The sequence below is a fragment of the Jatropha curcas genome, chromosome 4 (assembly GCF_041381405.1).
Source record: "Jatropha curcas cultivar XTBG-Jc1 chromosome 4, XTBG_Jcur_1.0, whole genome shotgun sequence".
Classification (NCBI taxonomy): domain Eukaryota; kingdom Viridiplantae; phylum Streptophyta; class Magnoliopsida; order Malpighiales; family Euphorbiaceae; genus Jatropha; species Jatropha curcas.
The window spans coordinates 29,072,264-29,099,728 of NC_143154.1; the positions used below are offsets into that span (position 1 = coordinate 29,072,264).

Consider the following 27,465-nt stretch of genomic DNA (forward strand, 5'->3'; position numbering starts at 1 on the left):
TAGTAGTGAATAATTATTGTTCACTCACCCTCTTTCCATAATTGTTTTTTTTTTCATCCGTTCTAAATTATTATTTTATTTCTTTTATCATTATCATTAATTAAATTTTGATATAAATAAAATTAATTTGAATGAATATAACAAAGGATATATTAAGAAAAATTATAATTTAATTATATTAACTAAATATTCTTAATTTATGTGTAAGTTAAATAAAAAAAATAATGAGACGAGATCATACTTCTAATAATATCATATAATTAAAATATATGATATTGATTATGTGTGGCTGGCCAATAAACTTTAATTATATCTAATCTCATTAAACATAAAGTTAAGTGCAATTATTAAATATGCTTTTACGAGATAATGTTTAATCCCAATGGGTCCTTTGTGTGAATGCCATATAATTTTTTTTTTTTAAAAAAAAAAAACAAAATTCAATACAGCTTATTTAGTACAGAATAAAATTAAAAAAGAAAATAAAGAAATAATTAGCCGTTAGAACTCTTTAAAAATTAACTGATATATAATAATGCCTGTAGTTTTTAATCAAATATTTTATTTATTTTTTTCACATAATTTCTGTGAATCAGCACATAGATTACAGTCAAATACCTTCATCATCCATTACTTACTTTGCACTAATCAAACAAGAAATTTCAAAGTAACAATAAAGCATTATATTAATATATGATATGTTTTTTTCGGTCAGAAATATTATTTAATTAGTATATCAATATATAGTCCAATGATAAGTACATATATGGCCTAATAATAAATTTAGATTCGATTCTCTTTTCTCCAATACTCAAAAATTAGCATTCACAAATTCAATTAAATGAATTAATTAAGAGAATTTAAAAGATTATCCACGATGGCTTATGGAAAAAGAAGATGGGTATGTATCTTTTTGAACTTCATATTTATATAATATAATATTTCGTGGAAAAAGGGTGCTTTTCTAGTTAATAGTGGCAAGGCTATACGTATGATAATGAAACATCCCATCAGATACGCATGCAGGCTTGCTCTTTTTATTTTTTATTTATTTTTTATTTTTTATTTTTCTTCTTTTATTAGCTTAGACAATCACAAAAATGTGATAATTTGGTCTTCCTCAATATGAATATGGCTATCTTTAGGTCTTAAATTCAGGGTTCTCGTACATATGTGACAGTGATACCTAGACAAAGACACATATAATTATAACACAGAATATTGGAAATTTTTTACTACAGTCAAAAATTTTAAACGCCAGTAAACCTAAAAGCAATCATTCAACCAAAGTAAAAAAAAAAAAAAAAAATAGTAATCATCTCTTGAATCTGACCATGAAATTTAAATCATAATCAATAAAAATAACAGTAAATCCAATTGCCAGTTTTTATAAATGCATGCATGTGCGGGTAGACACATTTATATTTAAATATATTAATTAATTAATTAATTAATTATCTTTATATAAATTAATGTTTTCTGAATAATGAAAACGTTAACCTATTCAAAGACTACTGGCATTAACTTACTATGAGTTCATAACTAAATAGATATGAATACTTAATTAATACTGATAAACAACGGCAAGTTGTACTACTATACTTCCCATTTTCACATATTAATGCTGCGAATAATGAAACAACCGGTAGTTGGATCCTCCTTTCTTTCTTGGACTGTCTCCCTAAGAAGGGTAGATAGAGATAATATGGAGCTCAAGCGCAGACCCTTAATGTCTTTCTTACAGAAAGAGACCTGCACAGTCTTCTCATATTCTCCACTTTAAGCTCTCACTCTATCATTATCTCTTATTCTTCGTGTGTGTGTATATATATAGACATTACTATCACATATCATTATAGATACATACATTAACTACTCTGAAAATTAACTTGTCTCAATAACTCTCTCTCTCTCTCTCTCTCTCTCTCACCTTACTGTAGTAATGGCACCAAAGAAGAGTAGTGAGTCATCTACTAAAAAATTTATGAACAAAGGAGCTTGGACTGCTGAAGAAGATCAAAAACTGGCTCAGTATATTGAAGTTCATGGTGCTAAGAGATGGAAAACCATTGCCACTAAAGCAGGTTTTTAATCTGCCCTGCCTATAGTTTCTGCTAATATCTAAAATTTTTAAAGAGGCGGAGATTTCTGGGAATGATTAAGCTTAATGTACATGTACTATTGTTTCAGGTTTGAGCCGATGCGGGAAGAGTTGTAGATTGAGATGGTTGAATTATTTGAGACCTAATATCAAGAGAGGCAATATTTCAGATGAAGAAGAAGACTTAATTCTCAGACTCCATAAGCTACTGGGCAACAGGTTAGTTTTCATAGCCAAAAAAAAAAAAAACGAATTATTTATTATCTTAATTAATCAAAATAATGTTATTATGTATATGTATAGGTGGGCATTGATTGCCGGCAGACTTCCTGGGCGAACAGACAATGAAATAAAGAATTACTGGAATTCTCATTTGAGCAAGAAAATAAATAAGGAGAAAAAACCTGAATCTTCGCTACCAGAAGAAAATTCGCAAGAAAAGACTTGCGATACTATTCCTACTACTCATCAGGTAATGGAAGAAGGCATTAAAGAAGATGCACTCCCTGATATTACCTTGGATGAAAATGAGCTCTTCAATTTCTCGACCCAAGAATCGTTTGATTTGGAGTGGGTGAGCAAATTTCTTGAAGTTGATGAGGATCTATGGCTCACTGAAAATAGGTGAGCAGCATTATTGTGTGTGTCTGAAGTAGAGAATTAGAAGTGTTGTTTTGTACTAATTTCTTTAATTATTGATCTTAATTTTTATGTATAATTTGAATAAAAAGGGTGTTTATTTTGACATAAATAATATTTGATATGTGGATTTTTATATGTCAATTACTGATCCCTAAAACAAATTCAATTCCATGCATGCATATTTTAAAATATTAGTACAATGTTGACTCTATTGTGTAATGTAGTTAATTAGAATTTTAGTATCCACTTATATTAGAATTTTTCTTTTTGAAAATTCCATTATTCCATCTTTTCTTTTTCTTTTTTGGTGAAATCTCTTGGTTACCTCCTGCATTCGGTTCATGACCAGATCAACTCTCTCTTGACCAAAAAGTAAAGATGATAAGGTTTATATAGAGTGAGAATCAAATGCAAAATCAAGAAATTGCCATTTAAAAATTTTAAAAATTGATCTAATTGGAGAAATTTTCTGCAGCTGAAAGTCAATATGCAACCAAATCAAAGAAACTGCGAGCTTTGTTCATTGCAAACCCTTTATAGAGTTTAGTTTCTTCAGCACTTTCCAGCAGTAAGTCCTTTCAGAATCCTTTACATCTTTTAAAAGCCTGATCAAATTAAGCTTTTCAGATTTTGAACCTTACAATATATAATTTGTACTTCATTTTTTTTTTTTTATCATAATCAATCTTCAGCACGAAATATTTATTCTTATGCCAATCCTATTGTTTGGAATTCTTGACCAAATATGTTCTGGTGTGTATGTGTGTGTGTGTGTGTTTTTTTTTTTATCTTCATTAATCAATAAAGTTGTTTTGTTCTAAAAAAAAAGATTTACTTTTGAAATTATTTCCGATCTTCCAGTAGTAATTCCAAGTCTTGGATTCAAAAGTAAAATTATGAATAGAATACATGCATTTCCCTATATACTTCTCATGGAAAATTTTGTAACTCTTACATACTCTTAAAGTCAAATATTTTGACAATATTGCAACTTCTCTATACTAGTAATAGTAAAATTTAATATTTTTGATTTGATATTTGGTTAAAACAATTTTTATAATAATAATTGTTATATATTTTTCAATTATCTAATAAATATTTAATATATCCAAATTTGAAACGTTTAATTAATCAAATTGAAGAGTTTAATAGATATAATTTTATAATTAATATGTTCAATGAATCAAAATAAAAATTCATATAAAAATTTTCCTAGTGAATTTATATATTTGACTAAAATCACATACTCCTAGTATCATGGTTAAACCGCCATTTTTTTTTAGGGTAAATTAAAAGATATCATTAAATAATATAAAAAAATCTAAAATAAACAGTCAATTAGTTGTAGTTTAATTGGTCTTTTTTTCTCTTATAAAAAATATAAAAAATGAGAGGTTTAGATGTTATTCAAAAAAGAGGATTGTCTCTGCTGCGTACTCTATAATATTATTGCGTAAAAAAAATCTAAAATAAACACGGGAGGGACATGACCATTCCTCAAACGCAGTTATTATGAAAAAGATTAATCGCACAATAATATGCAATCTAGTAGCCCAATAATGGTGCCTAAAAACTGCGGCCAACTTGGGCCGCTTCGAATGTCACTAGATTTGGTATGCTTTATCATAATAATCAGGGAAATCGCTTTTTACGAAGATAATTAATAAAAAAATAATTTCTTCTATAATTAATAAAAAAGATTTAATTATTTTTGTACAAGTTTTAAATTATTACCTCCGTTTTATAATACTTGTCACATTTGAAAAAATAATTTTTTTCAAAATATTTATCATATTTATAGTTTTAAGGAGCAATAAAACTTTTTTTTTTCGTGTTTATCCTTTAAATATGATCAATAAATATTACAACTTCAATTTAGTAATGATTTTCTTAGAGAATTTACATTAAATTATGGGAGTATAATAAATTTATTCAATAATTTATTGTAATTTAGACAAATTTAATAGTTTTCTTAAAGGATATGAAATTCTAAATGTAATAAATATTATAGAATAAAAGTAATATATTTTTTAGTGTAGCATGTCGAAACTATATCGTGTCGTGTTTTTCTAGAAACAAAAAAGTTACTTTTTAATTAAAGAAACAAAAGTAGAATTTATGCTCAGAATTTGTTTGGCTCTTAGAAATAAAACATTTGATGAAAAAGAAACCCACAAAATGAACTATTATATGCATAAATAAATTAAATTTGTGTTGCATAAATTTTAAAATATTGATTTCATATAATGAATTACATTAAATGATTCTTCTTTTACTTGTCCTTTTGTGGTCAAGAGTTGGTGATCGCAAGCCAACATGAAATAAACCAGGAAAACAGACATGAAAAAACGTTTTCGAAACGCAAAAATACCCATGATTAAAATCATATCTGTGGGGTTTTGGATTCCAAAGAAAATGTTTCTTCCTGAATTTTTAAAATTAGTTAGCATTGTAAGGTATTTTTTCAATAGGTTAGCCAAATTGGATGTCCTTCAGTTTGGGAATAATAACTTTCTCAGCCACAACAATGGAGAAAGAACTCCAATCTAACACATCACTGAAACGGAAAAAAATTATCTGCAATGATCACTGTAACGCATTCCTAACATATGGTCTCAAACATTCACTTCATAAACCATTAGGCATACACAATATATATGCTAGTACAAATCAAATATGAAAATAATATATAAGAAAATATAAAAATAGTACAAACACTAAAGAAATTAATATACAAACATCTGTTCGAAGAATGATAATACTAAATTAATCACATAAGAATTCTCAAAATGTAAGGTAATTAACAAAAATATATTATATATATAATATTAATCGTGAATTTTAATTTCTTATATAAAAAATTGTTATTACTAGGCTTTGCTTCACTATTTATAACATTAAAAAATTGAACTTTATTCCTTAAAAATTTAGATTTCACAGTTTAAATCGGGCTGCATGGCCCTCAAGTTGGATTGTTTGGAGATATTGGAGTGGTATAGGCCCATAAATTTGGTATGCCAATGCTTGAAAAGTCTGGGCCAGGCGTTAAACGTGCGAGAGTCGATGAACATTTCCTACGAGTGAGTCCCAAACTCCTAAATCTTAAACTCTAAACTTTTTAAATCCGAAACCATGATTATATTATTTTTAATTATATTTCATCATATAGAGAGTCTTCTATGTATATTTTTTTTCCTTTAATTAAACAAAATATTTCAAATATATGTGTATTTCAATTTGATATTATATTAATTTAATCTTCAATTTTGTAATTTTATCTCATTGAATTATATAAGTGAGAGTCAAATGTAAAAATCAAGAAATTGTCATTTGAAAATTTAAAAATGGTAAATCATATATAAAAAAATTTGAGATTTCAAGTTAAGTTCTCTCTATCGTAATTATTAATTTTTTTAACGTTATTTAAAGAAGAGAGTTACCAAAAAAATTATTACAATCTACTCATTATTATTTAAAGAAGAGGGTTCACTCTATCTTGTAAAGGTTATATATTTAGGATCCAATTTTAGAGAAATTAAAAATTTTCAAAACAAAGTAAAAAAGAAAAAAAAAGAAAAGACAATTGCCAACTTACGTCACAAATGGTCAAGTTTTCTTGGACAAACGTGAAGCAGGTGCCAGTCTCTATCCCCTGCCTCTGCCACCGATCAGCCCCACTAACGCAACTCTGCAAAACTCATAAACAAGGTAATTTCAAAGTACTGACTGGAAGCCACTCAGTACCTGCTCCTTCCAAAATTTCAGTAGCGACATCAAATTTCTAAGAAAAATTAGAATTTTGTCGGAAAATTTGAAAACACACGTACATCTCTAGAAAGTTAGCTCTGACTGGAAGATGACACGTGCTTATCAGTCACATGTACCAACTATTATCTTGTTTGAATGGCGAAATACACAAATTTATATATAAAATGTAAATGCAAATTTATGCATTTTGCCTCCGAAGTGTTGATGAAAGATGTCTTGTTCTTAAGACATTCATCTAATGAGTAGAGCTTCGGATTAATTTATTTATTTTTTATAAATTTTTATATTAATTAGATTTTCAACTCAAAATTTTATAATGTAAGAAATAAATTTTAGTATTTGATGAATTTAGTTTATATTAATACCTTATATTTAAATATTTAAATATAAAATAGGCAAATATTTAAATATTTAAACCAACGTGCTGATTGGATTGCTAAATTTTATGGTAGTGGAACACTTGCTCTTAATTGGACTTTGGGCTTTAATGCATATTTTCAGTAAAAAAATATGATTTGATCATGCCATCCAATCCAATCCAAGCTTTGGTCAGCCACAGGCGGGTTGCGATTCTCATTTCCTTTTGTTATGACTTGCTATGATTTAAGATAAGGCATACTGGATAGTATTCTTTGAGCTTCCGTGTCTAATCTTTCAATTTAATTTCTCCAATTTCCTTCGAATATAATTATAGTTGCCATAATCTGTTTTTTCACGCTACTAAGTTCATTGAATAATAAACCAAAAAATAATTTTGAGAATATTCATCCGGGTAGCCTAAGCCCATTGAGGTCCATCAATTTGGAGGCCCATTGTGAAGCGCACAGAAGCTAATATTAATTTTTTTTTTTTTTTGAGATAAGGTAAAATAGTTGTTGAGTAAGGAGTAAAGATAACATGTTGAGAGCCTTTTATGTATTTCATGTTGACAGTTGAGCATGTTTGAAGGCAAAATTTAAATAAATATGATAGAAGAATGAATTACTGGGTAATGTTTCAATTTACAGTTAAAGGCTTAACTAGAAATTCAAACCAAGTATCTTAAACAATATTAGGTTTACCTAATTCTCACGGGCCTACCTAATAAATCTATTGCATTTTAATCTCATTGGCAAATTCCAATGTCACTGAATCAAATCAAATAATATACAAAAAGGTATTGGGAGGCACTTTTCCTTTCCTTTCCTTTTCATGTACTATACACTCTAACCCCCTTTTGGACTTTGGCTTTTAATGCATATTTTCAGTAAAAAAAAAGCAATAAAAACAAAGCTTCTACTACTTCAGGGATTGGATTCTTGTACTAAACTGATGCTTTGCGGGGACAGCACGCAAACTGGATTTCGGTTCTAAAAAATTTGAAATTAAAATTAAACCGAAATTGACGGTTTCAGTTATAGTTTAGAATCGAACGGTTATGGTTATAGCTCCGGCTTCAGTTCCTTAATGGTTCTAAAATCAACAATTTTAGCCGGTTCTCCGATTGATTTTCGAGCGAATCATATATTTATAAAATAAAAAATTAAGCAACATTTTTTTCCTGAAAATTTAAAATTAAATATTTATGAAATAATTGTTGGAAAAAATTTAAGAAAAAATTAATAAAAAGACTTAATTTAATTTATTTGTTTGAACAAAAAAGTCTTGGACTTATTTTTATTTTAGAAAAATGGCTCTAAATTAATTTATTTTTTTTAGAAAGAAGCTTGAAGTTAATTTTTTTTAAATGAAAATATGTATTCATAATAAATTAAAAAAAAAATTAAACTTTCACGAATACCCTTAAAACTAGTCATTATATAGTTATTAGAAGAGCAAATTTGAGGATTTCATAAAAATATTTGAAAAAATAAAAAAAATTTATTGGAATAAGGTGGAACCACCTATTCTAACTAGTTAGAAAAACCGCCGGTTCGGCTCCTCAAAAGTTGGAACCAAAACCGGACTGCAGACCCTTGGTTTTGATTCAGACTAGTTCTGATTCCTCACGATTTCAGTTCCGAAAACCTTGAATGGCCGTCCTTACTTTTACTTAATCGCAAGTCTAATGTGTGCCAACCATAAGTCAACTGTTTATGTACAATGCGGGTATTTGGCAACTGCTTTTTTAAGTAGCTTTTACTGTTTTGACTGTCTTTTTTTTTGCCTGTTCAGCAATACTAGCTGTTTTAATACCTGTTGGCGGTTTTACAAGTTATTAGGTGTTTTAATAACTGTTAGCCGTTAAATATTAGCTCTTAGTTGTTTATATAACTGTTTAGAGTAAAAGTATTCGGTAAAAATAATTGTTTGATTAGTTGTTGGATTCAAAATGACAAAAAGAGACATTTAAATATTGAGTTAGAATTTTAATTTATAACTATAGTAGTAAACTCTATTTAAAAAAAAAAAAGAATATCAATTTATATAGTGTGTAGTCCAATTAAATTGAAATCATTATCATTTCTAAAATGATAATACAATTTCCTCACATATTCCTCTATTAATTCATTATTAAATTATTTTGTTTAAATTTTTATGTAAAATAATGTAATTTTTAAACCTAATTACAGATTTGCAGTACCATACTAAAAATTTTAAATTAATGTTAATATAAATTAATTGGGGATAATATAAGTTTAATTAAGTTTAATTTGAACAACAATTGCTCTTCATTTTAATTTTATTATTGAAAGACTAAAATATTAACTAGAGCTTTATATTAACTTATGCAAGACAAGAGAAATATTTGGATTGAAAAAACAGGAAATGACATTCCACTTTGTGTAAGTTCAATTTGGCTACTTCAAATCATTTTTTTTGTTTTTTTGTACATTTATCTCAATGTTCAGATAGTGATAATATGTAAAAAGAATCTTCCAAATAATGACAACTCAACAGGCTGTTGTCTTGTACAGTATCTTTCTTCTTTTTTTTCCATGGTATATAATATTAAATCATGTGTGGTTTTTATATTTAGTACTAATGAACTAACATGTTTATACTTTTTTTTTTTTGTACATATTATATATATATACACAAACTTTTTTAAAGAATGTTTTGACAATATTTACAACATTTTTATAAAAATGGATTTTTATTCAATATAATTGTACTATAACTCATTTAATTTAATTTAATTTATATGATTTTTAATAAAAGAAATAAGAAATTTGATGTAGTGTATAAAAAAAAGTAATTATCATACATAAATTTAATGATGAAATTTTAGAACCACAAGTTGAAAATTTTTATGTAAAATTCAGCTCCTATAAAATAAGTCAACTCAAAATTTTGGTAAGAAAGTCTAGCGATACTCAAAACGCAAGAAATTTAATAAAGTCCAGGAGAAAAACATATGCATTGACCTGAGCACATGCACTGACCCGAGCACATGCACTGACCTTTCAACTCTTATTTACAGGAAAAACACACGCTTACAGTCTTCATGTCTTAACCATTTTAAACTATCTACTCCCTGGATTTCCTATATATTTGCTTAATAAATTGCTCATCGCCCTATTATTGGACACACTGAATATACACACACACACATAAAGACTCTAAAAATTAACTTGTCTCAAACTCTCTCTCTCTCTCTCTCTCTCTCTCTCTCTCTCTTCCCTAACTGTAGTAATGGCACCAAAGAACAGTGGTGAGTCATCCTCTAAAAAAGTGAAGAACAGAGGAGCTTGGACTGTTGAAGAAGATCAAAAACTATCTCAGTATATTGAAGTTCATGGTGCTAAGAGATGGAAAACTATTGCCACTAAAGCAGGTTTTAATTTAAACTGCGCATATAGTATCCGCTTTCTTTCTTTCTTTTTTTCTTTGCTTTTTGGTAAATGTCTTAAATTTTTAAAGAAGGGTTGGCATTTAGCTAAGGTGCAGAGATTTCTGGGGATGATGAGGCCTGTACTATTGTTTCAGGTTTGAACCGATGTGGGAAGAGTTGTCGACTGAGATGGTTGAACTATTTGAGACCTAATATAAAGCGAGGAAACATTTCAGATGATGAAGAAGACTTAATTCTTAGACTTCATAAGCTACTGGGCAACAGGTTAATTAGTTCATAAACTACAAAATTATTTATTACTTAATTAATTAAAACAATGTGTTATATTATATATATGTATAGGTGGTCATTGATTGCCGGCAGACTTCCTGGACGAACAGACAATGAAATAAAGAATTACTGGAATTCACATTTACGCAAGAAAATAAGCTTGGAGAAAAAACCAGAATCTCCAATGCCACAAGAAAATTCACAAGAAAAGACTTGCGATACTAATCAGGTAATGCAAGAAGGCATTACAGGAGCTGCGAATCGTGATATTTCATTCGATGTAAACGAGTTGTTTGGTTATTCGATTGAAGGATCGCACGGTTTGGAGTGGGTGGACAAATTTCTTGAGCTCGATGTGGAGGATCCATGGCTCACTGAAAATAGGTGAGCTGCATTATTATGCATGTGTCTGTGAAGTAGAGAACTCGAAGGTGTCGTTTTGTCCTTATGTTTTTTGAAGAAGGAACGTTGACTTTTATGTATACTTTGAATAAAAATGTTTAAGGTTTTTATTGTGTCGTTAATAATGTTTGGTTAGCACATGGATTTTGTTTTAGAAAATTGTCGTGTGGACCAGGTCGATGGCTATATTTATGGACTAAACCAATCATGGTAAAAAATTTTTAAAAGTATTTTGACTTTTTTTTTTTCCAGTGCATAGTCAGAAATATTATTTTCAATAAAAAAATTTTATTCTCATTAGTTTGGTCCATAAGTGGCCATAAATCCATTCGAGGTAAAATTTTCCTTTTGTTTTATGTAAAATTTTCCCTTTGTTTTATGTCAATTACCGATCCAACATGCACTGCACTTAAATAAATGTTTTATGATTTACTTAAAGGTGGAATATATTAGGATAGTTAATTATACGATTAGACTCATTTTCAAAAAATACAAAAATATATACAATTAGACTAATCTCGATCAGTTTTATATTTACTAACTATGAACTAAATTAGTGAAATAAGAGTTTTTCTTTAAAAAATTATTTATATTTTATTTTTTTTCAGTAAATGGTATAAATACTTTTATTTCAATAAAAGATTATTTAGTATTATTTGGCTCATGTGTGGACCAATAGATTAAATCTTGCTGAATCAATCCTTCAAAAGAATTGAATTTGACATCTAACAAATTTAATCCCATGCAAATAACAATAGATGTAATGATATAGAAAGAATTGATTTTCCTAGATTGGGTCCATGAGTCTACTCATCGACCAAACTGATGAAAAATAATTTTTTTTTATTGAAATGAGAATATTTCTGACTGTATGATAGAAAAAATAGAAAATGAAAGTAATATTAAAAAAAAAATATTTTCATTGATTTGGTAGATAAATAGATCTATAGCCCTAGTCTGGACAAATCTAATCCTTATAGAATATTCATTTTATAAATTGATAATCTATTGAACCTATTGTAAGTATAATGACTAAATAACTCATAACCTCAATTCTAGAAAATATTATTGTAATGACTAAATAGTTAATACTTCTATAATTTTCTAAATGACAAAATTGACCCCGAAGTGACAACTAATGGATGGAGTAATATCTCTTCTATTCTATTTTCTCTATCATTCCTCTCCTTTTCTTTTTCGTTTTTTCCACTCATTTTTTCTCTGTGATTCTCAGTAAACAAACACAAGATAGGTGTTGCTTGCCTACAACACCTAACAATTTGGAATCAGAGACTCCTGAACTGGAAGAAACCTTGGTTCCGATGCAGCAAAAAGAAACCGAAAAAATCGCGGTTCCTGACGCATTGCGATTGCAAGCCTTGGGGGAGCAGTCTATCCTTTATGACCAGAACATAGAAAGCATACAATTTAACATGCAAGTCCAGCTCCGGAAAGTGGAGGAGGCTCAGTCTTTGCAAGCAAAAAAAATGGACGATTTTTCTCAACAAATGGCACAAATAATGGAGATGATGCATTCTCTTCATCAAGTAAGGAAACTCTAAACTCTGCTATGGAAAATGATGCAAGGTTGTTGCGTTTTATTGACACCTTGAACTAATGATATCAGGGAAGCTTTGAACCCTAACCCTAATCGTCTTCCTCGCAACCCAACTCTAATTGATTTGGAAGGATTGGAGATCCTGTCACCCAAGTGTTCTTGTTCTTTGGAAAAATATGGTTCCTTCAAATTCTACTTAGGAGGATGTTCTTTTTTTCTCATGTCTCCATTTTCAGCTTTAAAATCTTGACGACAAGATGCGATTCAAAGCAAGGGGTATTTGTCATAACTAAGATGTAATTGTAGTTGGGGTTGGTTGTTATTGAATTGCATTTTCATGTCTATAAAGAGCTGCTAGCTTGTTCGGCGATTATTAATTAAGTTGCAGTAGAAATTAATAGCAGCTGATGCAATGCATGTTAAAATCAAAATGGTACAATGGAGGTCATAGTAAAATTTATTAATTTTATGGATTTTAGCTTAATATTACTAACCAAATACAGGAACTTGATATATTTGCGAAAAAAAAAAACAAAGGAATTTGATAAATCTACAAAAAAATGTTTAAATCCTATCTATCTAAACCACTTTTTAGTTATAAAATTGATCTTATGCATCGAATATAAAAATTTATTTTAGGAGATTAAACGGTGAAACACGAACATAGGTTAACCACTTAATTCATATTGATAACACAATTATTTCTGATAAAATAAAGTTCAATTTAGTATATATAAGATTTATATAGTTGGAGAAATTTCTGCAACTTCAAGTCAATATGTAACCAAATTAGCAAAGCTGCGACAAGAAACTGCAAGCTTTGTTGTTTACCAACCCCCTATAGAGTTCCTTTTTTTGTTTCTTCAGAACTTTCCAGCATTAAGCAAGTCCTTTCACAATCAATTGCATTTTTAAGACCCCTTTTTTTTTTTTTTTTTTTTGAAAATTTTTAAATATATATGTATATTTGTCTAAATTAATAGATAAAATTTAATTTATTTATGTTTTTGACACTTTCTTTTTAAAATTATATATTGGCCCAGAAAAAATATCTTTAGATCACCGCTAAATTCCGCGTAATTATATTTAAAATATATTCAAAATTCAAAAATATTTAAAAATATATAAATATTTTCTTTCTTAAAATACACTTAAAGAGACGAACAACTGAGAGTTGCCGCGCGTCTTCCCAACCCATCGCTTTCCTCCATTCATATATAACCTTTGAATTCATTTGTTTGAAGACCCCTTCCCCATTATTTTTTCTTCAATTTCAAACGTCGTTCCTTACTCTCTCCAATATTCATCTCTCTCCTTCAAACACCCAGGTACATGTCTTTTCTTTTATCCTTTGATTATATCGTCATTTCGATTTGCGATTAATCAATTTTTTTGGATTTCTTTTTGTGAAAGTTTTGGCTTCCTAATTTGTATAATTAGTGTAAAGTTTGGAATGGATAGTCATCCTTCAATTTTCTTTGGATGTGTTCTTCTTGTCCAGCTTACCAAAAATGGGTATAAATTTCAAGTTAAAATCAATGTTAGATAAATCCCAATTAATATTCATGCTTGTATTTGTATCAATTTCTTTTCTTTTTTTTTTTTTTTGTTAGTTAGTTTTCGATCAGGGTTTCAATTTGCAATCCCACGTCCTTAAAACGACTCCTGCGCCCCCATGTGTAAAGAATGTTAGATTGGATTGTGTGCATGTGACTCCTAAAGAGCTTGCAATGCAGGAAGTCTTGTGCATTGAAACACCTTTGTTTATCTTGTTTTTGATCCATTATTTTCCTCTTCCTTTTCGCTCTTACAATATATATATATATATATCTTTTGTTAAATTTCTGTGTTGGTTAAAATTAATTTCTTTTTTGTTGATCAAGTACTCATTTTATATTCTCAGTGTCTTGGGCACGTTTGGAGGGGATGAATGGAAGGATTTTTCATATGATAGTACTGCTTTGTCAGGCAACCAATGGCTTCAAACTAACTGCTATGTATTATTAATATTATAAATTGAAATTATGTACTAGACTTCTAAAGCCACCAAAGGATTGAAACTAAGTAACTTCAAGCCTTATTTCATTAAGGGCTAGCCAATTATCATGTTCTTAACATTTTATTTATCAGCGAAAGTTTGAATGGTTCTAGCATAATAAGATGATAAAATTTTCTGGCGCATAATTGTTGTGATAATGAGAAAAATATTGCGGCATTGCATGTGGAGCAGATTTTATTGGAGAAAACTACTCTTGGCTACTGTCACAATGACAGTAGTTGGAGTTTTGGTGCCTACTATTGTATTTCCTTTTCCATTTAAGCGGTGGTTCGTTTCTTCGCCTATCATAGTGTCATCACACATGTCCTTGAATGGTAACTTGCAGTTAAGAGATACTGTTAATGAGCCAAAAGTTGAACAATCTCCTGTTGTTCAAACTGCGACTATTCTCTCAGTGAAATCTAAAGCGCCATCTAAGGCAGCTAGTGCCAGAGTCCCTCAAAAAAGAAATTCTATAGCCAGAAAGAGAAGAAAGAAGTATAAGGCAAATGATGATGCAAAGGTTGTTCCTCCTGTGCCTCCTCGCATTCCTGCGCCACGTCACTTGCAGGTAGAGGCATCGAGAATTCAATATTGCTTCTTGTTTCGTTCTGATTAAAATATGGGAGCCGTTAGCAATGATATATTTTCCATGCTGTAATACTGCAGAGATATATTTGGTCCTTGTCACCAAATGATGCCCTCTTGTATGCTAAGAAAGAGATTGAACATGCTCCAGTGATTAGAGATGATCCTTTTCTATATGCCCCTATATTTCGAAATGTTTCTGTTTTTAAGAGGTATATCTTGTAACAGTTCTCACATTTTTGCTTCATATCTCTATTGGTAGTTCATGATTTATCATAGTTGTGAAATATATGCATTATGATTGATTGATTGATAGAAGGTTTGAAACTGAAAACGCAATTTGTTTGTGCTGGTTTGAAATGGTAAATGAGGATATTATGGTAGATAAATGTTCTTATATTAATGTGGAGTCTTCTAATGATTTTCAGAAGCTATGAGTTGATGGAGCAGATAGTTAAAGTTTACATCTACCCTGACGGGAGTAGGCCTATCTTTCATCAACCCCATCTGAATGGAATATATGCTTCCGAAGGGTGGTTTATGAAGTTTATGGAGACAAACAGAGAGTTTATCACAAGGGATCCAGAAAAGGCTCACTTATTTTATCTTCCATACAGTGCACACCAGCTGGAGAAGACACTTTATGTGCCTAACTCACACAATCTGAGACCATTGTCAAAATTCATGAGAGATTATGCAAATATGCTTGCTGCAAAGTATCCTTTTTGGAACCGCACGTATGGAAGGGATCATTTTCTTGTTGCTTGCCATGACTGGGTACAGTAATCTTTTATCCTAGCTCTGAAATAGTTTGGATGGGAGGGTTTGATTTTATTACTGCTACCTATTTTAGGGTCAAAGACCATACTCAATGAGCTAGCTTTCAGAGTTGAGTTAGCTTTCCTGGGTTTAGCTTTCCTCAGTTTATTTTCTATTTTCTATTTTTTACTTGCTTCTTTTCTAGTATAAATATAATTATTGTTGCTTCAAAAGAGCAACAGCTTTGATGAATGATGCATATCCTTTTCTTCCCAAAACTTCATCATATTCTCTGCCAATCAGAATATTATACTACTAGCTAGTGCACTATCTATGAGGTCTATTACATTTTTTTATGATCATAAATTAATGCATTTATGTATCTATTACATTTTTTTATGATCATAAATTAATGCATTTATGTATATTCTTCAACAATAGGAGTATTGAAATACCACACATTCCTTGCATATGACAGCTTTGAGCGTTCAAGGAAATGCTTATAACTTATCTGATGTTGTTCTGTTGAATCTGGCTCATCTTACCTACTAAGGTTGATTTTGAAGAAGTAAACACGTGTGGATAGGAATAAAGATTTGAATATTTTTTTTTTTTTGAGACTTTGTTTTATGCAATTTAGTTTGGGATTGTAGATTCTATTTTACTTGATCTATGGCAGGGTCCGTACACATTGAGTATGCACAAGGAACTTACAAAAAATACCATAAAAAATCCTAGTAGACCTCTTAGAAATGTTGGTGGTGGTATAAGAGTATCACAACGCCCGATTCTTGCCTTCTTTGCTGGAAACATGCACGGTAGAGTTAGGCCAATACTTCTCAAGTATTGGCATAACAAAGATGAAAACATGAAAATTTATGGGCCTCTACCAACCGGATTGTCTCGAAAGACGAGTTACATTCAGCACATGAAATCTAGCAGATACTGTGTATGCCCAATGGGTTATGAAGTGAACAGCCCTCGGATTGTCGAGGCCATATATTATGAATGCGTCCCAATCATCATTGCGGATAATTTTTCCCTCCCTTTCAGTGATGTGTTAGATTGGAGTGCTTTCTCTGTTGTTGTGGTTGAGAAGGATATCCCCAAACTGAAGAAGATACTGCTAGCTATCCCATTGAGAAGATACCTTACAATGCTAACTAATTTAAAAATGCTGCAGAAACATTTTCTTTGGAATCCAAAACCCCTCAGATATGATTTGTTCCACATGATTCTACATTCCATTTGGTTTAGCAGATTGAATCAGATTCAAATTTCAAAGTCATAGTATTCTTAAATTACAAGCAAACTATAGGGACTGTGGATGATGAGATGAAAATACTAGTCGAGCCTCGGCGCAGGCTAACTGGGTTATGGACCTGATATAAGCATAATTTGCTGTACTGGAGCTGATTTGATCATCCATCTCCGAGGTAATATCGTAATTAGCTATCAGCATTTATTCTTTTAGTTAGAAATTGTGTTAAAAATTATATTTCTGAATACTCTTTTAGTATTTGCTTCATCTTCCTTGACCTTGGATGTGAACTTACTTCTAGAATGGGATTTTCTTTTATTCAAATTTTAGAAGTTTTATTGTTGAGTTTCCTTTTGCAGGGAAAGAAGAAAGGCAGCAGAGCAACCATTGTTGTTGTACATATATAGCAAGAGACAAGATTCAAACTTTATCTACTGCATTTAGGAAGATTCAAACTTTCTTACTTTTGTTTTTTTACCCTTGATCTTTGAGCAAATGCCTGTGTATTGAACCCATGGCTCCCATCTAAAATAGATTTGCTTAATATAATTTATCAGGTTAAGCCTGTTTATTTGATGATAGGTGTTATTTTTATAGTATTTTAATATAGTTTTTATTAGGATTTTTAGTATTTTTAATTACTTTAATTAGTTTTTATTTAATTTTATTTATGTTTTTTAATAAAACTTCCTTATATCATATTGCACTTGATCTTGAATATCATATTTCACTTCATCTTGAGGAATTTTGTAAGATTTTTATAAGAAACCAACAAAAAATGCAAGATAAGATCAATTGTCTAAGACTTTCAGCAAGTAGCACTCCCACGGCGTGCTACCCGACAAACCCGTACTACTCTTCATAGTTCAACTTGGGTCGAAATTTTATATTAAGCATGTGTTGCCCAAATGAAGATATCGTGGGATGTACTTTATTAAAGCTGAAGTTTTATTTAGTCGCTGTGAGAATCCTAATTGGAAGAAATATAAAATTTAAACAATTATCTATCTCCAAGAGATTTTTTACTCAATAGAGATTCAATTTTCCAAGCGAACATGAAGATATTCCAGAAAATCTATAAAGAGGGAGAATAGTCATACTAGGGGTGGAATCCATTCATTGTATATTTCATCTCTTGTTTTATTTTTTTCTACATAATTTTTTTCTCTTTTTAAGAATTCAAATATTGAAGTTGGTGTCAAGATTAAAAGAAGCCACTCAAGCCAATCGTTAATTAGTTTTTTTTTTTTTAAACTCTCTTCTTATTTTATTTTCAATATTCATATAGATTATAAGAATTTTTCAAGTTTGATTGAGTTTTAAATAAGTTATATAATTTATAAATTTTAATGATATGGGCAGCTATTATTTTATATTAAAAAATTAAAATTTTTTATATTAAATTAAATTATGTTAAATATAATTATGGTATTAATAATATGATAAGTTGAAGATTTATACAACTCTTAATTATTTAAAATAAATTATTTATTCATAGATTTTAATGAAATAACGTGTTAATTATTTTTTACATTAATTTTAAAATAAACCAAATTAATGAATTTTACCATCTTTCTTTTTGCTTTTTTTATTTATCTCTATAAATTTCAATATTTTTAATCTATATTCCTTAACACATGCCTAACTACTAATTTTTGCTTTAATAATAAAAAATCACACTATATATTTTTACTATTGATATATCTTTATAATATTTTTTAATAGCATAGTAAAAGAAATTCCACACTAAAATCTATTTATATATATATATATATATATATATATATATATATATTCTCTCAATTTTACCTTTTTTTTTTTTTAAGTGTGCATAACACGGTACATGAGAATTTGATAAATTTGTAATGTCACATAGTAAACAACCAAATACACAAATTTATCATTGTATTTTTATAAAAAATATTATGGAACTATCTATGCTCTAGTGTCGGTCTAGCCCATAAAAATGGGTAATGACATTTTATATTGAAAAAAGTATTATTTTTTAGAGAAATTAAAAATTTTCAAAATGAAGTAGAAAAAAAGAAAAGAAAAAAAGACAATTGCCAACTTATAAGATAAATGGTCAAGTTTTTTTGGACACTAATGAGGCGCAGCCCCACTTCACCAACGTAACTCTGCAAAACTCATAAAGAAGGTCATTTCAAAGTACTGTTGATGCAACTCAGTACATGCTCTCTCTGAAGTCTGAACTCCGAAGTTGGAAACAACGTCAAATTTCTAAGAAGAATTAGAATTTTCTCGGAAAATTTGAAAAGACACGTATCTCTAGAAAGTTAGTTCTGACTGGAAGATGACACGTTGTTCATCTGTCACATGTACTACACTATTCTTTTGTTTGAATGGCCAAATACACAAATTTATATATAAAATGTAAATGCAAATTTATGCATTTTGCCTCCGAAGTGTTGATGAAAGGTGTCTTGAGCTTAAGACATTCATCTAATGAGCAGAGCTTCGGATTAATTTTTTTTTATATAATTTTTTATATTAATTAGATTTTCAACTCAAAATTTAATAATGTAAGAAATAAATTTTAGTATTTGATGAATTTAATTTATATTAATACCTTATATTTAAATAATTAAATAAAAAATAGTCAAATATTTAAATATTTAAACCAACCTGCTGATTGGATTGCTAAATTTTATGGTAGTGGAACACTTGCTCTTAATTGGTTGGTTAATCCCCCTTCTGTTTAATGTGATTTTCTCTACTCTGACTCCCTTTTGGACTTTGGCTTTTAATGCATATTTTCAGTTTAAAAAAAGCAATAAAAACAAAGTTTCTACTACTTCAGGGATTGGATTCTTGTACTAAACTGATGCTTTGCGGTGACAGCGCGCAAACCGGACTTCGGTTCTACGAGTAATGATTTCAGTTCTAAAAATATTTGAAATTAAAATCAAACCGAACTTGACGGTTTCAGTTATAATTTAGAATCGAATAATTATGGTTACGATTCTGGCTTTAGTTCTTTAACGGTTCTAAAATTAATAATTTTAGCCGGTTATCCAATTGATTTTCGGGCGAATCATATAATTATAAAATAAAAAATTAAGCAACATTTTTTTTTCCTGAAAATTTAAAATTAAATATTTATGAAATAATTGTTAGAAAAAATTTAAGAAAAAATTAATAAAAAGACTTAATTTAATTTATTTGTTTTAACAAAAAAGTCTTTGACTTATTTTTATTTTAGAAAAATGGCTCTAACTTAATTTATTGTTTTTTAGAAAAAGACTTGAACTTAATAATTTTTTTTAAATGAAAATATGTATTTATAATTAAAAAATTAAAATTTCATAAATACCCTTAAAATTAGTCATTATATAGTTATTAGAAGAGTTAATTTGAGGATTTCATAAAAATATTTGAAAAAATAATAAAAAAAAAAAATTATTGGAACTGGGTGGAACCGCCGGTTCTGACCAGTTGGCAAACCTGCCGATTCCGACTCCTCAAAAGTTGGAAACAAAATCAGACAACATAACCTTGGTTCTGATTCAGACTGGTTCCGATTCCTCATGGTTCCAGTTCCGAAAACCGTGAAATGACCATCCTTACTTTTACTTAACCGCAAGTCAAGTGTGTGTCAACCACAAGTCAACTGTTTATATTGGCAACAGCTTTTTTAAGTAGCTTTTAGTGTTTTGATTGTTTTTTTTTTTTTTTTTTTGCCTGTTCAGCAATACTAGATGTTTTAGTAGCTATTAGCGGTTTTACAAGTTATTATTTATTTTAATAGTTGTTAAATATTAGCTCTTGATTGTTTATATAACTGTTTAGAGTAAAAGTGTTTGGTAAAAATAATTATTTGATTAGTTGTTGGATTTAAAATAACAAAAAGAGAAATTTAAATATTGAGTTAGAATTTTAATTTATGACTATAGTAGTAAACTCATTATAAAAAAAAAATGTCAATTTATATTGCGTAGTCCAATTATATAAATTGAAATCATTATCATTTCTAAAATGATAATACAATTTCCTCACATAATCCTCTATTCATTCATTATTAAAATATTTTGTTTAAATTTTTATGTAAAATAATGTAATTTTCTAACCTAAATGCAGATTTGCAGTAACATACTAAAAACTTTAAACTCATTTTAATATAAACTAAATAAGGATAATATAAATTTAATAAAGGATAAGGATAAAGATAATATAAGTTAATTAAGGACATAATTATTAAAAAAAATTTTAATCAAAAATAGAAATGCTAAAACGTTACATGAATTAACGTTTTAATAAATATTATCTTATCTACTAACATCTATTTTATATACTACTTTATCTAATGATATAATTTACAAAAACAGTATTTTGACACAGTCAAAATTCTAAAGTCTCCCCCAGACGCTGTTATGGAACAGAGCCTTTATAGGGTGACATTTTATAAAAAAATTACCCCATGTAACATTTAACTTGTAACGTTTTATGAAAAACGCTATTACTAAAATAAATAACTTTGCCGAACAGACCCAATATATATATATATATATATATATATATATATAATACTTGTTTAGGTCGGATGTGTTGAGTCATAAATAACATCAAATGCTCTTCATTTTATTATTGAAAGACTAAAATATTAACTACAGCTTTATATTAACTTATGCAAGACAAGAGAAATATTTGGATTGAAAAAACAGGAAATGACATTCCACTTTGTAAGAGTTCAATTTTGCTACGTAAAATTTTATTTTTCTATTTTTTTGTTTTTTGCACATTTATCTTCATGTTCAGATAGTGATAATATGTAAAAAGAATCTTCCAAATAATGACAACTCAACAGGCTGTTGTCTTGTACAGTATCTTTCTTCTTTTTTTTCCATGGTATATAATATTAAATCATGTGTGGTTTTTATATTTGGTACTAATGCACTAACATGTTTATACTTTTTTTTTTTTTTTGTACATATTATATATATATATATACACAAACTTTTTTAAAGAATGTTTTGACAATATCTACAACATTATTTTTATAAAAATGGATTTTTATTCAATATAATTGTACTATAACTCATTTAATTTAATTTAATTTACATGATTTTTAATAAAAGAAATAAGAAATTTGATGTAGTGTATAAAAAAAAGTAATTATCATATATAAATTTAATGATGAAATTTTAGAACCACGAGTTGAAAATTTTTATGTAAAATTTAGCTCCTATAAAATAATTTAACTCAAAATTTTGGTGAGAAAATCTCAGGAAACTCCAAATGCAAGAAATATAATAAAGTCTAGGAAAATTAATGTACCATTGCCATTAATTGAGTGAGCAAAAAGTGTACTGTTTGCGAACTTATTACGTATTATTTCAGAGTGAAGGACGGGCAATGGTGTCCATTCAATAAGGAAAATAATAATAATAATAATAATAACTTAGTTGGGTCCTCCTTTCTTTGTTAGGCTCACTAAGAATGGTAGATGAATAATAATAATAATAATAATAATAATAATAATAAAACGAAATACAATGAATCAAACTGAAAATTTAATCAGTTCATATTATATTCGGTCCAATTTATATAACGTCTAAAAATTAACTTGTGTTGCTTTGTTTGTCTTCCCTTATGGTAGTAATGGCACCTAAAAATAGAGGTGACTCATCTTCGAAATGGAGCAGGCAAAAGTTGGACTAAGTGATCTGCAAAATAATTACTACTATTTTACTAAGTCTGCTGGCAATAAAGCTTTGATGTTACCGTTACAAAGGTAATTTAAGGCTGTAATACAGTAAAATTTTAAAATTTACTATATGTAAATAATCATTTTTTTTGCTAATTAAATAATCAATTTTTTTAATGAACTTTTTTTTATATAATTAATTCTGCGAGATTGACTGAGTTTTTCTCTAAAGCTTTATGTTTAATCTTAATTAATATATATTAAATATGATATAAAGTTTAGTGTAATTAAATTGGATATCGCTTGTGGAGGGTGTGTTGTATATATACATTTATAAAATTGTCATGAATAAGTATATGCTAATGTTAACTGTGAAAATTATTATTATATTTAATATAATTAAAGGTAACATTAAAATAATATATGAATCTTTAAAATATTTAAAATAATTTATATACTGGGACGAAACATTCACCGAGGAAGTAGTAAAAAGTAAATTGTACCGCGTGCTATGCATGCTTCCCCCATCTCTCACGTATTACTGTGCGTGCTTCCCATCTCTCACGGATTAATGTCACAACAATCCGTAGCTGGGTCTACCTTTGCCCGCTGGTCTCCCTAAGGACTAAGAAGGGTAGATGGAGAATGGAGAGCCTTGGCATGTGCATGGACAGAGTCGGGGCCATAGAATTACATAAATCTCAGTTCCGTTTTAAAATATCAGGACATAGAAAAAGAATGAAGTATGAATTATGACTCACTAAACAAATAATTTTTTCTTAATTAACTGTTTTAGTAGTAATTAGTTGTCTTAATAATTGTTAATTAGTTCCGCTAAAATTTTATAATTCACTTTCTCATTTCTAAATATTAGTAAAATGCTACACTGGACACTATAATTTTATTCGGTAATATCTTTTAATATTTTGATTGACGTTAAAGCACTAAATTTGTTATTTTTAGTGTACGATTACATAGAATTTATATTAGTATTTATAGTTTAAGCAGTGTCTCTAATCATTTATTTAGAGAAAAAAAGAATAAAATAACTTTTTAAAAGTATATCTTTTTATTATTTTGGTCATAACGTGCCACTAGATTGAGTCCAATATATAAATTTATAGAGTAATATTTTGACCATAGTAAAAATACTAAATGCTGTCTTAAAATTAATAAACACGTAAGCGAATACTCAATTTTCAAAATGGAATAAAGCTTCAAGTAAAGAATCATTTTATCTATCAATGGGGTTCGGATCAATTTGAATAGAACTAACTCTGGCCTTTTATTTAAAAGGTTGAGTTTTTAATTCTTGTGAACGAAAGAAAATTTTTGCTTGGAGTGTTCCTGTTAAGGACTCACGTTCGCCATTTCAAAATCCCACGTGGGACGAAATTCGGAATTAAACTATTATTTGTCTTTTTTTTTTCTAATGTAAAATTTGGAATGAATTTTAAGAAATGAATAAGATTCTTGGAATCACGTCCAAACTCTGATCTGAGCATATGCACTGAACTTTCAACTCTTATTTACAAAAAAAAAAAAAAAAATGCTTACAGTTTTCTCATCTTCTCCATTTTAAACTCTCTACTCCCTCGATTTCCTATATATTTGCTTATTACATCGCTCATCGCCCTATAACTGGACTCACTGTATATATACACACACACACACATAAAGACTCTAAAAATTAACTTGTCTCAAACTCTCTCTCTCTCCCTCTCTTCCCTTACTGTAGTGATGGTACCAAAGAACAGTGGTGAGTCATCCTCTAAAAAAGTGAAGAACAGAGGAGCTTGGACTGCTGAAGAAGATCAAAAACTATCTGAATATATTGAAGTTCATGGTGCTAAGAGATGGAAAACTATTGCCACTAAAGCAGGTTTTAATTTAAACTGCGCATATAGTATCCGCTTTCTTTCTTTCTTTCTTTTTCTTTTCTTTTTGGTAAATGTCTTAAATTTTTAAAGAGGGGTTGGCATTTAGCTAAGGTGCAGAGATTTCTGGGGATGATGAGGCCTGTACTATTGTTTCAGGTTTGAACCGATGTGGGAAGAGTTGTAGACTGAGATGGTTGAACTATTTGAGACCTAATATAAAGAGAGGAAACATTTCAGATGATGAAGAAGACTTAATTCTTAGACTTCATAAGCTACTGGGCAACAGGTTAATTAGTTCATAAACTACAAAATTATTTATTACTTAATTAATTAAAATAATGTGTTATATTATATATATGTATGTATAGGTGGTCATTGATTGCCGGCAGACTTCCTGGACGAACAGACAATGAAATAAAGAATTACTGGAACTCACATTTACGCAAGAAAATAAGCTTGGAGAAAAAACCAGAATCTCCAATGCCACAAGAAAATTCACAAGAAAAGACTTGTGATACTAATCAGGTAATGCAAGAAGGCATTACAGGAGCTGCGATTCCTGATATTTCATTCGATGTAAACGAGTTGTTTGGTTATTCGACTGAAGGATCGCACGGTTTGGAGTGGGTGAACAAATTTCTTGAGCTCGATGTGGAGGATCCATGGCTCACTGAAAATAGGTGAGCTGCATTACTGTGCATGTGTCTGTGAAGTAGAGAACTCGAAGGTGTCGTTTTGTCCTTATGTTTTTTGAAGAAGGAACGTTGACTTTTATGTATACTTTGAATAAAAATGTTTAAGGTTTTTACTGCGTCGTTAATGATGTTTGGTTAGCACATGGATTTTGTTTTAGAAAATTGTCGTGTGGACCAGGTCGACAGCCATATTTATGAACTAAACCAATTATGGTAAAGATTCTTGTTCTGATTTTATTCTTTTTTTTTTAGTGCATAGTCAGAAATATTCTCGTTTCAATAAAAAATTTTATTCTCGTTAGTTTGGTCTATAAGTGGGCCAGGAATCCATTCGAGGTAAAATTTTTTTTTTTTTATGTAAAATTTTCCCTTTGTTTTATGTCAATTACCGATCCAACATGCACTGCACTTAAATAAATATGTTTTATGATTTACTTAAAGGTGGAATATATTAGGATAGTTAATTATACGATTAGATTCATTTTCAAAAAAAAAAAAAAATACGATTAGACTAATCTTGATTAGTTTTATATCTTCTAACTATGAACTAAATTAGTGAAAATAAGAGTTTTTCTTTTAAAAATTATTTATATTTTATTTTTTTTTCAGTAAATGGTATAAATATTTTTATTTCAATAAAAGATTATTTTGTATTATTTGGCTCATGTGTGGACCAGTAGATTAAATCTTGCTGAATCAATCCTTCAAAAGAATTGAATTTGACATCTAATAAATTTAATCCCATGCAAATAACAATTGATGTAATGCATGTATAGAAAGAATTGATTTTCCTAGATTGGGTCCATGAGTCTACTCATCGACCAAACTAATGAAAAATAGTTTTTTTTTTTATTGAAACAAAAGTATTTTTGATTGTATGATAGAAAAAATAGAAAATGAAAATAATATTGAAAAAATTTTTTATTTTCATTGATTTGGTATATAAATAAATCTATAGCTCTCGTCTTGATAAGTCTAATTCTGTATAAAATATTTATTTTAGAATATTCTATAAATTAATAATCTCTTCGACCTATTGTAATGACTAAATAACTCATAACCTCAATTCTAGAAAATATTATTGTAATGACTAAATAGTTAATACTTCTATAATTTTCTAAATGACAAAATTGACCCCGAAGTGACAACTAATGGATGGAGTAATATCTCTTCTATTCTATTTTCTCTATCATTCCTCTCCTTTTCTTTTTCGTTTTTTCCACTCATTTTTTCTCTGTGATTCTCAGTAAACAAACACAAGCTAGGTGTTGCTTGCCTACAACACCTAACAATTTGGAATCAGATACTCCTGAACTGGAAGAAACCTTGGTTCCGATGCAGCAAAAAGAAACCAAAAAAATCGCGGTTCCTGACGCATTGCGATTGCAAGCCTTGGGGGAGCAGTCTCTCCTTTATGACCAGAACATAGAAAGCATACAAATTAACATGCAAGTCCAGCTCCGGAAAGTGGAGGAGGCTCAGTCTTTGCAAGCAAAAAAAATGGACGATTTTTCTCAACAAATGAAACAAATGATGGAGATGATGCATTCTCTTCATCAAGGTAAGGAAACTCTAAACTCTGCTATGGAAAATGATGCAAGGTTGTTGCGTTTTATTGACACCTTGAACTAATGATATCAGGGAAGCTTTGAACCCTAACCCTAATCGTCTTCCTCTCAACCCAACTCTAATTGATTTGGAAGGATTGGAGATCCTGTCACCCAAGTGTTCGTGTTCTTTGGAAAAATATGGTTCCTGCAAATTCTACTTGGGAGGATGTTTCTTTTTTCTCATGTCTCCATTTTCAGCTTTAAAATCTTGACGACAAGATGCGATTCAAAGCAAGGGGTATTTGTCATAACTAAGATGTAATTGTAGTTGGGGTTGGTTGTTATTGAATTGCATTTTCATGTCTATAAAGAGCTGCTAGCTTGTTCGGCGATTATTAATTAAGTTGTAGTAGAAATTAATAGCAGCAGATGCAATGCATGTTAAAATCAAAATGGTACAATGGAGGTCATAGTAAAATTTATTAATTTTATGGATTTTAGCTTAATATTACT

The 27,465-nt window shown here is 29.1% G+C and overlaps 3 protein-coding genes and 2 long non-coding RNA genes across 7 annotated transcripts; all 5 read left to right on the forward strand.

Moving 5' to 3' along the window:
* The first annotated feature begins 1,577 nt into the window (after positions 1 to 1,577).
* Positions 1,578 to 3,488, forward strand: LOC105632374 (transcription factor MYB114). Of its 2 annotated transcripts, XM_012214744.4 has the most exons (4): positions 1,578 to 2,084; positions 2,191 to 2,320; positions 2,405 to 2,725; positions 3,219 to 3,488. In XM_012214744.4, the coding sequence occupies exons 1-4, from the start codon at positions 1,943 to 1,945 to the stop codon at positions 3,220 to 3,222; spliced, it is 597 nt and encodes a 198-aa protein (XP_012070134.2). In that variant the 5' UTR covers positions 1,578 to 1,942; the 3' UTR covers positions 3,223 to 3,488. The 2 variants fall into 2 exon arrangements, with proteins under 2 accessions (XP_012070134.2, XP_089576021.1); XM_089719895.1 differs by lacking the exon at positions 3,219 to 3,488 and having other exon boundaries at positions 1,581 to 2,084; positions 2,405 to 2,884.
* A 6,540-nt stretch (positions 3,489 to 10,028) lies between these two features.
* Positions 10,029 to 11,068, forward strand: LOC149497187 (transcription factor MYB3-like). The gene is made up of 3 exons (XM_089720426.1): positions 10,029 to 10,268; positions 10,421 to 10,550; positions 10,629 to 11,068. Exons 1-3 carry the CDS (start codon positions 10,127 to 10,129, stop codon positions 10,942 to 10,944), a joined length of 588 nt encoding a protein of 195 aa, XP_089576552.1. The 5' UTR covers positions 10,029 to 10,126; the 3' UTR covers positions 10,945 to 11,068.
* A 1,301-nt stretch (positions 11,069 to 12,369) lies between these two features.
* LOC149497188 (uncharacterized) lies at positions 12,370 to 12,947 on the forward strand. The gene is made up of 2 exons (XR_016320637.1): positions 12,370 to 12,505; positions 12,586 to 12,947. It is a non-coding gene; the product is annotated as an uncharacterized LOC149497188 (long non-coding RNA).
* Positions 12,948 to 13,703: 756 nt separating this feature from the next.
* LOC149497189 (putative glycosyltransferase At3g07620) lies at positions 13,704 to 17,738 on the forward strand. Its single transcript, XM_089720741.1, has 6 exons — positions 13,704 to 13,844; positions 14,420 to 15,125; positions 15,224 to 15,354; positions 15,571 to 15,919; positions 16,581 to 17,337; positions 17,522 to 17,738. The coding sequence occupies exons 2-5, from the start codon at positions 14,712 to 14,714 to the stop codon at positions 17,190 to 17,192; spliced, it is 1,506 nt and encodes a 501-aa protein (XP_089576867.1). The 5' UTR covers positions 13,704 to 13,844; positions 14,420 to 14,711; the 3' UTR covers positions 17,193 to 17,337; positions 17,522 to 17,738.
* A 6,615-nt stretch (positions 17,739 to 24,353) lies between these two features.
* On the forward strand, positions 24,354 to 27,438 carry LOC105632292 (transcription factor MYB3). 2 transcript variants are annotated; one of them, XR_016320472.1, is made up of 5 exons: positions 24,354 to 24,709; positions 24,864 to 24,993; positions 25,076 to 25,387; positions 26,650 to 26,963; positions 27,044 to 27,438. It is a non-coding gene; the product is annotated as a transcription factor MYB3 (long non-coding RNA). The 2 variants fall into 2 exon arrangements; XR_016320473.1 differs by lacking the exons at positions 26,650 to 26,963; positions 27,044 to 27,438 and having other exon boundaries at positions 24,371 to 24,709; positions 25,076 to 25,620.
* The last annotated feature ends 27 nt before the right edge of the window (positions 27,439 to 27,465 follow it).

What these genes read in the sequence shown, in the direction of transcription:
- LOC105632374 (XM_012214744.4), top strand. Translation starts at nt 1,943, where the DNA reads ATGGCACCAAAGAAGAGTAGTGAGTCATCTACTAAAAAATTTATGAAC. An exon ending in AACCATTGCCACTAAAGCAG is followed by an intron (nt 2,085 to 2,190) that starts GTTTTTAATCTG and finishes CTATTGTTTCAG; the next exon opens with GTTTGAGCCGATGCGGGAAG. An exon ending in CATAAGCTACTGGGCAACAG is followed by an intron (nt 2,321 to 2,404) that starts GTTAGTTTTCAT and finishes GTATATGTATAG; the next exon opens with GTGGGCATTGATTGCCGGCA.
- LOC149497187 (XM_089720426.1), top strand. Translation starts at nt 10,127, where the DNA reads ATGGCACCAAAGAACAGTGGTGAGTCATCCTCTAAAAAAGTGAAGAAC. An exon ending in AACTATTGCCACTAAAGCAG is followed by an intron (nt 10,269 to 10,420) that starts GTTTTAATTTAA and finishes CTATTGTTTCAG; the next exon opens with GTTTGAACCGATGTGGGAAG. An exon ending in CATAAGCTACTGGGCAACAG is followed by an intron (nt 10,551 to 10,628) that starts GTTAATTAGTTC and finishes ATATATGTATAG; the next exon opens with GTGGTCATTGATTGCCGGCA.
- LOC149497189 (XM_089720741.1), top strand. Translation starts at nt 14,712, where the DNA reads ATGAGAAAAATATTGCGGCATTGCATGTGGAGCAGATTTTATTGGAGA. An exon ending in CTGCGCCACGTCACTTGCAG is followed by an intron (nt 15,126 to 15,223) that starts GTAGAGGCATCG and finishes GTAATACTGCAG; the next exon opens with AGATATATTTGGTCCTTGTC. An exon ending in TTGTTGCTTGCCATGACTGG is followed by an intron (nt 15,920 to 16,580) that starts GTACAGTAATCT and finishes GATCTATGGCAG; the next exon opens with GGTCCGTACACATTGAGTAT.